Source organism: Balaenoptera physalus, assembly GCF_965194825.1.
Source record: "Balaenoptera physalus genome assembly, chromosome: 12".
Lineage (NCBI taxonomy): Eukaryota > Metazoa > Chordata > Mammalia > Artiodactyla > Balaenopteridae > Balaenoptera > Balaenoptera physalus.
In genome coordinates, this window is record NC_138897.1 from 19,462,423 (window position 1) to 19,474,776 (window position 12,354).

The following is a 12,354-nucleotide window of genomic DNA, read 5'->3' on the forward strand; positions in this document are numbered from 1 at the left end:
ATTTTGATTTTACCTACTTTTAGATATTTTGGGGGTTTGGGAAAGGAAAGGGAAAAAAATAAAACTGTCAATCTTTTGATTTTAGCGTCCACAAAGTTTTGGTGATTTAAAGAAGACTCAAAAGATTTAGTGCCAGCCTTCTAGAAGGTTTCCTCCTAATCATAAAACTTTTTCTCTGTTACAGTTCGAGTGTTCTATTTTAAGGGTTTTGTCATTGTTTGAGGAACTTGCAAATTGGGAGAATAGGGCAGAAATAGCGTTCCAGAGAAGAAATGAAGATGTTTAGAACGCATTTTGTCTGTACCCTGGAGGTCTCATCCTCTCCCTTGTGTGCGTTGCAAGTTTAAAAGTTCAACCTATGCAGACCTTGTCCTTACGCAGTTGGCCAAGACCCACAGCCATGGCACGTGTCCCTGAGCTGTAAGCAGAAGCGTGGTCTACCTGTGTTTAAGTCTCAGCTCTGCCATATAATAGCTGTGTGACCTCAGGAAATTTGTTGTGCCCCAAGCCTCAATTTCCTCATCCCTAAAATGTTATAATAGTGAAGCGATACAATGACGGCACCTTTTATTTTATTTGTAACAATGAAAAGGCTGTCCCCATGGTTCGGTAAATTAAGGCAATTATCCTTGCTATCTTTAGGGTCTAGGATTCAGATGATGAGGGGCTAGTGGTCTGTTGCACATCAAACTGAATATTCACCAGCAACATTTACCAACAATGAAATCAAGCTAAAAATGAAACCTTAAGAGAAACTGATTTGAAACTCTTCAGTATAGAGTGCTTCTTGAGCATAAAGACTGGTTCTTCATTCGCTTGTTTAACAAATAGCAATTCAACACTTAATACGTGTCAGGCACATATTAGGTGTGGGTACATAAGGGGAACAAGATTCCTGTAGTCCCTGCATACAGTGTCTGATGGGAGAGACAGGCAATACAGAAGTAAATATACGACCAAAAGGATCCCAACTGGGAAAGTTTCCACTAAGGACATAAAACTGATTTGGTGTCAGGGAATAAAAAGATGGGGTACTTACTTTAGACAGAATGGTTAGGAATGTCTCCAGGAGGAGGTAATGTTTAAACTGAGACTAGACGGATGACAAGGAGCCAGTGTGTGAACAGCCAAGGGTAAGAATCATGGGACCAGCAAATGCAAAGGCCCTGGGGTATGCGGCGCTGTTTGTGTATGATGAAGCTCTGGCCTTCTTTTACACACATTGGGTCCCTCCCCTTCTGTCCTGACAGCTGCTTTTCTGACTCACGCTTGCAGCATGTTTGGGGCTCCAGTTCGGAGTCCTGGATGGTTGTACTCTTTTGATACATCAACCTAAAAATATGCTGGGATAGCCCTCCCTTTTTCACATGTCTGCCACAGGCTGTATCTTGCTCACCGTGACTTTGCCGTTCAATCAAGACTGCCCTTGACATTTATAACATTCTGCTTTCTTTGCCTCTGTTTTTGCCTCAGGTCCTGAAAGAATAGCTGCTGACATAAGGAAGACACTCAAAAATTATTTGCTGAATTTTTAGATGAATTTCATTATATCATCAGAGATCTGATTTTTTTGTTTGTGGTTTTGTCTGCTTATTTATTTTAACATAGGTACGACTGGGGAGGAGCAAACTGGATGAATTTGAAGGAGAATGGCATGGCATTCTGAACTGGCACTCAGCTCCTGGAGGGCTACTTGCGGCTCTGTAACTCATTAGCAATGTGACCTTGGAAGAGTCATCCCACTTGAGCCTTGACATCTTCCACTGAAATGAAGGGTTTGGTCCAAGCACCCTTCAATGTCTGTTCTTTTCTGTGACTCACTAGGTTTCAATATTTGCCATGCTTCTCACACTCCTATGAAAGAAATGTTATCTTTAGGTATCAACTCAGTTTATGCAATAATGATGCCTTACGTTTGATTGGAATTTGTTATTTGCAGAGCACTTTCATCTCCACTATTGCATTTGATTTTAACCAGTCATGTAATGTATTGAGGACAAGTTATATTTTTTACGTCTGACGGGGTGTGAAACTTGCCCAAGGTTATAACAGGTTAGAAAAGGGAATGAGAATTGTATATACTGTCCTGACTATATGTGGTACAATAAATTGGATAGCATCTGTGCCATGTGGGAGTGGAACAAATTTTTTACACCTTGAATAGCAGACACTACTTTTTTTTTTTTTTTTTTAATGTTAAGGACTGTTTAGAAGTGCTGAAATCCAAAGCTCTTTGTTTTCTAGCTAAACTCTTTTTTTTTTTTACATCCTTATTGGAGTACAATTGCTTTGCAATGTTGTGTTAGTTTCTGCTGTATAACAAAGTGAATCAGTCATATGTATACATATATCCCCATATCCCCTCCCTCTTGCGTCTCCCTCTAGTTAAACTCTCTAGGTGTAAGGATCAGAAAAGTACTCAGGTTAGCTCACTCAGGGAAGGGGAGCAGTGCAGGAATCAGCTTTCTTACGGACAGGAGGAAAAGTAGTCCTCAAATAATTGGGAAAGTATCTCTAGACATTTCTTCCTAGGACTAAATTGTCTGCTTTTCTCCGAACTTCCAAGACCTTTCTTTCTTATTTGAAGAGCAGTTTCCTCTGCTTACTCATGGTTCTTGTTTCCCCATAACCATGGCTCTCACAAGGCTTGGCTTCCTGACACCAGCTCTGGCCAGCTGACTGCAACATGTCAGACCCATCATTCACTATAGACCACTGTCAATCTCTTCCTCTTTTAGCTCCTGTGGTCCAATCACTGGGGCTGGGTCAGGAAAGAGTCACGTGGCACCCACATCGAGTTCTACCTCTTTATCAGGACTTATGAACAGGTTCCTAGGGAAAGAATTCTGTAGATGATAGAGCAGGCACCCTAAAACATATCTACTACATTTCCCTTTTTATCTATGTTTCACAGGATTCTGTTGAGTCTTTTTTTCTAAGGTGATGCCAATCTTCATAAGTATACCTATTTTTTTCATGGTTCTTGCTTAGAGGCCATATTTATTATCTGATTGCTTTTTTTTGCATTCATGCACATTTTCAATTAAATTCTCTCAATACCCCAGTAGGTGAATAAGATATCTCCCAGAGACGACGTTAACACGACATATTCGAAAACGTCTAGAAGCCGGGAGTAGAAGTGAACTAGGTCAGGAAAAAAACCAGAAACAATTCAAATTTGTCCCTTAGTTAAAATTGGAAGGGCAGTTGCATGGTTTTCTGTAGGGTGCAGTTAAAAAAAAAAAAAAAAAAGCACTAGCCAGCAACTAGGTGCATTTAGGTCCTAGATCTGATCCTATCATTGATTTCTGGACAGATCATTTATTCCCCTTGAAATTCAGGGGAAGGGGGAGTCTTTAAATCTGGAAACTAGGAGGAATCTTATGGGATTATCAAATCTGGTCTCTGCCTTTTACAGTAAAAGACACTGACATGAGGCCTTAGGTCACAGAGCTGATTAGAGGTAGAGCCAGTAGAATATTTCTCCTAAACAAACGGTTGTGATCTTTTTATTACATCATTTCAGTTGAAAGGGTAGAGGCTTATTCTGAGAATCAGAGATAATGCTTGTGATAATGCAGCATAAAGTGGTGTCTAAATGTAAAATTTTATTTTAAGATGAGGACGTGGAACGGGTATAGAAGACAGGAATCTGCACAGTGTGTGAACAGACAGGAAACAACCTATAAATGCCCTACTTCTTGTTCTCTAAAAACTTACCTATAGGGCCTCCCTGGTGTCGCAGTGGTTAAGAATCCGCCTGCCAATGCAGGGGACACGGGTTCGAGCCCTGGTCCGGGAAGATCCCACATGCCGCGGAGCAACTAAGCCCATGCACCACACCTACTGAGCCTTCGCTCTAGAGCCCACGAGCCACAACTACTGAGCCCACGTGCCACAACTGCTGAGGCCCTCGTGCCTAGAGCCCGTGCTCCACAACAAGAGAAGCCACTGCAATGAGAAGCCCGTGCACCGCAACAAAGAGTAGCCCCCGCTCCCTGTGTAACTAGAGAAAGTCCCCACAGCAACGAAGACCCAATGCAGCCAAAAATAAATAAATAAATTTATTTGAAAAAAAACTTACCTATAAACAAAAGATCATGAAAATTGATCTGAACTCTGTCACTGCCACAAAACTGCATCAGAAAATGGAGATTAGGATGTTCCCGCTGCCAGATGGATTAGGAATGCGGTTGGATGTGGATTCTGATTGCAGACTGCCTGTCTTCCAAGGTGGGCTCTATCACTTAATAAAGTGTAATTGAGGCAAGTCTGTACCACTTACTAAAGGGCTCTGGGTCAAATAGTAACACAAACTCCATAGACGTCACTCTCAGGATTAAAACAACCAGTACTTGAGAAACTCTTAGAACAGTGTTTGGCACATAGTAAACCCACTATATAAGGGTTAACCTATCGTTATTATTACTTGCTTTTCTCCTGGGGGAGGGCTACAAGCTATTCTTTCGGAGTAATCTCCATTTAAAATCCCATGGACTAGATTAGACGTATCAGTTGGTTTAGCGAGGAATTAGAGATGGAAAGGGAAGATTTCTTTCGGGGCAGCTCCGTCTTTATCTTGATCCCTTTAATTCTTACGAAATTCATAAAGCGGGCCTTTGCTATTTGCATTTCACAGACCAGAAAACTGGCGAAAGAGGGTAGAACTTCCTGGGCGAGAACGAGACGTTGCATCAGTAGTGGGTCACAGCACAGAATCGATCTAAGCCTACATGGGAATAAACGAACGTCTTCTCCAAGTGTGGACTTCCCGGACTTAGACAGTTCTCACTTTCCAGGGGTCAAGAAAAAGATGGGTGCGGGGTGGTTTAGCAGAGGACCCACATCCCTCTCCAGGCCCAGGAGCTACACCTTGGCTCAGCGGCCTCTCTCCACGCCGCCCGAGTCTCGCTAAGAGGGCCGGCTCCACACTGCGGGAGAACCAGGCTCCGGCTTTCCGTCGGGGAGGCCTCCCTCTCCCGAGCCTCCCTCACGGACTCCGACTCCTCCGCGCAAGTCTTTGGAGTTTAATTCCTTAATTTATTTAGAAACTACACTTTTGAGTCAAAGAACAGAGAAGGGCAAGGGCCGGGAACAAGAAGCAACGCGCAGGAACACGGGGCCTACGAATGGCCCCAGCCTCCAGAGCCCTTACAGCTCTGGCCCACGCGCGACACCCGCCCGAACCCCGCCACCCGCCTCCTTTCCCGGAGGAGGCGTGGCCCGCACGCGCCGCCATCTTGGTCGCCTCTCTAGGCACTCTGTTTACTACTCTATGGTTGCCCGCTCCCGCCCCGCCCCTCCCCAGTCATTGTCTGGAGGAGCAGCCACGGCCGCAGCGCCTTCTCTTTATAAGTCCGCAGTGCCCGGATGTGAATGGATTACAATGTATCTTTCAGGGAAACCTATTATTATCAATGTGACTCCACGGGGGAGTCAATGGTGATGATCAGGAGGAGGAGGATGATGATGATGAGACACCTCTAAACTTGGAACAAGTTTAAGGCTTTATAAGAGGAGAAGAAAAAAAAAAAAAAAACCACCAACAAGATTTGTTTGAGGAAAAATTATAACTATCCTGTGTTGATATTTTTTTTTATAAACAATAAGAAAAAGTTGTTGGATTTTTTTTTTTTTAATGATTTCTTTTTTGGGGGAGGGAATTTTGTTGCAGTTTTATGGTGGAATATGCAAAAACCAGAGCCAGGTGCATAATCTTGTATTCTGTGGATATCCCTGGAGCAGAACTGAGTACCAGTTAAAATACTTTTTTGGGGGATACACATGTGAGATACTAAGTACTTGCAGAAGATTTTTGTCTCTCTTTTTAAAGTCACTTTCCTTGGAATATTGTGAGCATATTTGTGGCCATTTAAGGTAACGTTACAATTTGCTGTCAGAGTAAACTGTTTGTAATTGAATTTAATATTTTAAATGTCGATCCCAGTGTTTTATTAAAACAAAAGGAACAACCTATTAAATAATCGCCAATGGGAAAAAGTGTGTGCATGCATTTTGTGTATGTACCCGCACATCTAGCAATAACAGGGTTTATAGAATGTGTATTTTAACACACGTTAAAATAGCGTATGTTGCATATACTGGATAAAGTACGCTTGTTATTACGAAACGATAGAATTATGCAGCTTAATTTTTATCCTAAAAAGTGATGTGAAAAAGTGTGTTTTAAGAGCATGCAGGGCCTGTAATGGTAAATGTTGAATTAAAAACTTAAAGTGCTGGCGAACGGGGACTTAGCGTGCCTAGGAACTCAAGTGTAAAAACAAAACAACATCCACCCTGAAAAATTGCCTTTTTTGTTGTTGTTGTTGAAGTTTGCAGCTATACTATTCTGTGACTTAAAAGGGAGGGGAAAAAAACGTATGTAATTTAGGTTTCGCCCCCAACGCAGAACTACCGACATGAAAATCTCCCCAGCAAAATGTGGCTTGGTTTATATCTGGAAAAGAAAAATATTGTTCCTCTTGGCAAAGTCTTTTTGCATCACGTGTATTTGCAGCCTAGTATAAACTTGCTTTGCCGTGTGTGGATGTGTGAGTGAGAGGGAACGAGAGTCAGAGAAAGAAAGAAGTGAGGGGATGTAAACTCGAATAAATTTCAAAGTGCCTCCGATGGATGAAACGGGCAAAAACTGAACTGTTCAGGCTTCAGATTGTAACTGACGTTCTGAGGGAAAATGAGGTGCTCGATGAAATTTCGTTTGTAATTTTTTTTTTTTTTTTTTTTGCGCGGCGGGGGAGGTGTTGAGATTTTTTTTTTCTCCGGGGGGGGGTGCATCCCAGGCAGCCCGACCCGAGGGAGCCGCGTCTCCCCGCCGGAGGCCCCCCACCCATTTCTTTGCTGAACTTGCAATTCCGTGCGCCTCTGCGTGTTTCCCCCTCCCCCCCTTCCCTCGTCCCCTCCCCTCCCCGGAGAAGAGAGTTGGTGTTAAGAGTCAGGGATCTTGGCTGTGTGTCTGCGGATCTGTAGTGGCGGCGGCGGCGGCGGCGGCGGCGGCGGCGGCGGCGGGGAAGGAGCGGGCGCGGGCGCAGGCGGAGGAGGTGGAGGCGGTGGTTAGACATGAACGCCGCCTCGGCGCCGGCGGTGCACGGAGAGCCCCTTCTCGCGCGCGGGCGGTAGGTACCGGCGCCGGCGGGGCTCGGCGGGGCTGGTGCGCCGGGCGGCGTGGGGCTCGGGCTCGGCGGCTCCGCACGCGGCTCCGCGCCTCCCGTGCCGCGGGCTCCCGGCTCCCGGCGCTCCCCTTGGAGACACCCCTTCCTCTCCCGCGCCTCTTCCCTCCCCCTCGTCCCTACCCCCCCCTCAGCCCCCCCTCCCCGGCAGTGCCACTTGGAGGGACCGATGACTTTGCCAAGGGCCTGACTTTAATTTTTACAACCCTTTCTTTCACAAATTAGGGTGCTGGACCATTACGGGACCCGACCCTCCACTCCGCTTCCCTCCCCCCACCCCCCACGCTTTCGTCGACCCTGTCACCCCTCCCCCTTTGGACGTGTTTTCACTCCAGAGACGCTCATCTTTAATTTCTTTATAGCTACTTTGAAACGCAGAGGGGAGTGGTGTGTGTGTGAGCGTGTGTGTGAGCGTGTGTGCGTGTGTGTGAGTGTGTGGGGGGGTGGGGGGAAAGTTGAGACCGGATCGTTCTGAGTAGTTTCTCTTTTCTCTGGGATCCATTCATTTCTCGCTCTACCTCCTGTTGCATAAAATGATGCGCTGAAGAGCGGCTTTTTTTTTTTTTTTCCTTCCCGGATTTGGTTTTATAGTGGATGTTGCCAGTTTTGATCGTCTCTTTGGAAATACAATATCAATAGCAGTTTTTTGGGTTTTTTTTTTGCTATTGCTGCCTATTCCTTCTTAAAAAAAAAAAAACAACAAAAAACAACTCTCCTGTCTGTCCCTCCCTCCTTTCTACCTTAATCCCATCCGCCCTCACATCCCTACCCCACAACCCCCCCAGTCTCCAAAAATCCGATTGTGTTTTCTCCAAGGATTGGGACTGGATTTTCTGATTGCGGTTATTTCCATGTTTCTAGGTTTGTGTGATTTTGCTAAAATGCATCACCAACAGCGAATGGCTGCCTTAGGGACGGACAAAGAGCTGAGTGATTTACTGGATTTCAGTGCGGTAAGAAAGAACGGTGGAAACTAACAACAGCTGTGAAACAAAACAAAACAAAACGAAAAACCCAAACACTTTGAGCTAGAAACCAATAATAATCTAAAGGACAGGAATAATTTTTAATTGGCTGAGTCCTTGGTAAACATGAAGGTCTTTTTGATAAGTTTTTAACTACAATTTTTGAGTGTGATGGACGATTCAGGCTTTTTTTTTCAGAGTCTTAATTACTTGCTTTTGAATTCCTTACCCACCGAACCCCCCAAATAATGGAGTCTCACTCCAATGGAAGGGAAAAACAGACACCCCTAAAACTGTAAACCACCCCTAAACTTGGCCTTATCTGGACACTGAGAGTACTGATACTTTGCGCACTGCTCATTTTATTTATTTATTTTTTCTGAAAATGGAAAAGAGAAAATAGGAGACCCCAGTTGTGTCAAAGTTTTAAACTGATGATGCTTTGGATTAGTAGGACCTGTAGTCCTCCTAATTACATCTTTTCCTAGGATTCTGAAAACTCGTGTGCATAGGCTGAGCATACATTCTTTAGAACCCTTTTAGACGGTCTTTGTAAATCTCGGAGTCGTGAGATCAGCACAAAGCAGAACTTACACACTTGTGGAGTTTTTACGACGGAACTTGGTCCTTCTCCAGCCCTTTGCTTCCCTTCCCCATACCAAGTCCCAAACAGGTCAGGGGAATTAATTCATTTTTAATGCCAGATGAGTTTGGTGTAAGATGCATTTGCAAAGCAAAATAAAAAGAATCCACAAAACACACAAATAAAATCCAAACCGCCTTCTAAGTGGGGCTCTTTCATGTTGCTGCTGCCGCTGCCGCTACTGCTGCTGCTGCTATTGCTGCCTCTGCTGCTTCTGTTCTAGACCTTTTGGAGAAATGGCTTTCGGAAGTTTTGCCAGGAAACGTAGCCCTAGGCAGCTTTGTAGCCCCCTTTCTGCTTGCTGCACTTTCTCCATTCGTTCCTTTGCTTTTTGCAGGCTCTGACTCAGGGAAGGTGCGCATTATCCACTAGATACGTCGAAGAAGAGGGAAACCAATTAGGGTCGAAATAAATGCTGGAGAGAGAGAGAGAGTGAAAGAGAGAGAGAGTGAGAGTGAGAGAGAGAGAGAGAGAGAAACAGAGAAAGAGAGGGAGAGAGAGTCTTGCTTCAAATTGCTCTCATGTTAGAGACGAAATGAGAATTTAGTGCAGGTGGCACTTTTATTTGGGTTCACATATGACAGGCAAATCCTATACGGGATGGAAATGGACATTGCCACGTTTATGGCCAAGGTTTTCAATATAAAACAAGCAACTTTCTTCTCCTTTGTAAAACTAGTGTTTTCTAGAGAGCTTGCTGCCCTCCAAACTGAATCTTGTTCACATTATGGGGACTGTGTTGGTTTAAAATGTAGTCCTGCCTAGTTCTGGCGATCTAATGAACCTGAGGAAAAAGAAAACAGAGTGGTAAAGGTTGGGGCGGGGGGGAGAGTGATTGGTAATGTTGTGCCTGTTTTAGTTTTAAGTTGGATGGTGATGTATTTTACTAAAATGAACCCTTAGCATAAACTGTATATTATATAGTGAGAGTATGAAAGATCTTTGATGAACTCTGAAGGCACAAATGTCTTCTTTTCAACAGTAATATTTCTTTGTTTCTTCTAGATGTTTTCACCTCCTGTGAGCAGTGGGAAAAATGGACCAACTTCTTTGGCGAGTGGACATTTTACTGGCTCAAGTATGTAAATTCTTTTCTTAGTGTGTAGTTAAATGTTCTTAGCTGTTTATTCACTCATGGTATATTTTTGGCTCTGTTGAAGTGTTCTGAAAAAGTCATTGAAATTTTAGCCTGTAATGATATGGTTATTTCATTATCCATTAGTGGTATAACTTAGGCAAAAACGTTATCTTTTGCAAAATTAAAAGTAGGTTTTTTTTTTTTTTTAAATCAAGGAAACTGTCTCAGAATTCATCACTTACTTTAAAAGCAATTTTCTGATACAGTTGTAATCAAACGTGAAGATAAGACAGTGTTAACATGGGGGAATAAATTAATGTTTCCTTATTTGAAAATAGAGGGAAAAATCTAACTTTCATGAAAAGGGCAAATCCCTTGTAAATAATATCAATTTTATTGGGTACTATGTATAATTAACCCTTTTAAAGAAATGAGCACTTAATTTTGCAGATGAATGCTGCGTAGTAAACCATAGCTGTAAATAGAGAGACTCTTGCTAATCTGAGAGCTAAATATGAATTCATTTATATTTAAAATATCCTTTTTGGTGCTTTAGCTTTTTTTTTTTTTTTTAAGAATTGTGCGATGAATTTTTCTATACTTAAAGTTGCAAATTTGGAAGGACTTTTACATTTTATAAATGAAAGGTCTTTGGCTGATGCTTTAAAAAGACGTTAGCGCTATTCACAAAGGAATCTGTGTGTGCAATGATTATCTGGTATCTAAGGAGGAGTTTTAATAGGGGACTCTCTGAAGGTCTCTTATTAAAAGTGAAAACTGAAAATATGCTATTCATTTAAAACGTATTTTTTTTGTGTAGGGAATTTCATATCAGAAGGAGGCATACATTGTTGCCTGCTGTCCTTTAGGTTCAAGGCTTAAATCCATTTATGCTTGTTAAACAGCTGTAGTATTTTAGGAGTTCTGGCAGTGGTACATAACAGGACATTAGACAGAGTCCTGTTCTTAAGTCAGACTGGTAAATGCTGACATCGTTTAGCTGTGAGATACCAGTGGAATTGTCTGTTAGCTATTGAAGATAATTTCACATCTCTTAATATTCATTTGGTGTTGTAGCAATGACGAAATCTGTTCATCTTTGTGATTTGTATAATTGGTATTTTTTTAATAAAATTAATGGCATTTAAAAGTTGCTCATTTCCAAATAAGTTACTTCTCCTTTTGCTGGCCCCCGTAAGTCTGAGGGATTTTTTTATCTCTATAACTTGATTTGTGAAATATGAGATGCCTCCTATAGTTATATTTCATCTTTTATTTTGGGGGGTCCACTTTGATTAAAAGGACTACTGACCATATGTTTGTGTTTTACTGTCCTGGACCCTGTTATAATTTTCATTTGGGACTTAAAATTTTTTTTGTTGTTGTATTCGTATTGTATCTTCCAAATTTCTGTATCGTGTTCTCTATACAACTTTGAAGGAAAGATGAGTACAAGTATCTCTTGTAGGCAGATTAATTTTTCATGTTAGGCAGTATCAAAACAGTTACTAACTTTATCTCTGACAGCAAGTTTCTTCATGATTTTCCTTAAGAAAATGTATATTCAGTTGAAATCTGAAAGTAGATTATGTCAGAAAGGCTCAGAGATAGACTGCTTTCAGAGTCAGTGCAAAAATACTCTTTTCTACTTTGTAAAATGGACACATTTGGAATAATTAAGTATATCAGTTTAGGTATAGTTTAATAAAGTAAGGTGATTTAGAAGCATGAAATTGTGTTACATTTAAAAAGATAATTGTGCATCTGGTCCCTTTTCTATGTTCACATTTAAATGAAGTCCTTGCTATGATGTTTAAGTGTTTATAGAGTGTAGACTGAATAAGTATGAATATGTATTAATGCATTTTGGTAAATGATCATATACTGAAATTTACACAGTTCTTAAGACAGTATATCTGTATATGTAAACCTAGACAGAGGCTTCATCCTTAGTGAGACGTGTTGTGATATTTCCAGTGAATACGCTGTGATTATTTTTAAGGTGTTAAACTTTAAGTGACGTTGTACCAGAGGTGTAGTTTCCAGGCCCAAATGTTTACTTGTAAAGGTAAAAAGTGTAGTGCGGATTTTGTTCTCGCTGCTGGATTGAAAATGCAGGGTATTCATCCAATGCAGTATGATGGGGTCTATAATATACACGGTACAGATTGGGGTGTTGATTTTTCTCATCTGTCCAAGACACAGTTAAATGGCTTTGTTTCCACTCAGTAACAAAGATAAGTCCCTTTTAAAGCATAACAAATAAAAAAAAAAAAAAAATGAGGAAAACTGCATTTTGCTCCTGGAAGGATGAACTAGGAAACTTTGGACTGAGAAATAATTTTCTAAATGTACATCAGGTTAATATCCATTGTCCCAAGGGTGCTCAGATGTCACTTCCATGGGTAGCTTTGAAACTTGGGTCCAGAGAAAAAAGATCCGAAGTATAAGTGAACTGTTCATATTGGAAAAACCAGC

General features: G+C 41.9%; 1 protein-coding gene across 12 annotated transcripts in view; it reads left to right on the top strand.

Moving 5' to 3' along the window:
* Positions 1-5,293: 5,293 nt before the first annotated feature.
* TCF4 (transcription factor 4) overlaps positions 5,294-12,354 on the top strand; it is a 355,918-nt gene continuing 348,857 nt past the window's right edge. For 4 of the 12 annotated variants that reach the window (XM_082418479.1, XM_082418482.1, XM_082418478.1 and 1 more), the window contains exons 1-3: positions 6,809-7,136; positions 8,052-8,143; positions 9,804-9,876. In XM_082418479.1, coding sequence (XP_082274605.1) covers positions 8,072-8,143; positions 9,804-9,876 — 145 coding nt within the window. In that variant the 5' untranslated portion in view covers positions 6,809-7,136; positions 8,052-8,071. Of the gene's footprint in view, positions 5,878-6,808; positions 7,137-8,051; positions 8,144-9,204; positions 9,351-9,803; positions 9,877-12,354 lie in introns of those variants that run through there. The other 8 variants (XR_014252068.1, XM_082418463.1, XM_082418480.1 and 5 more) reach the window with 5 other exon arrangements.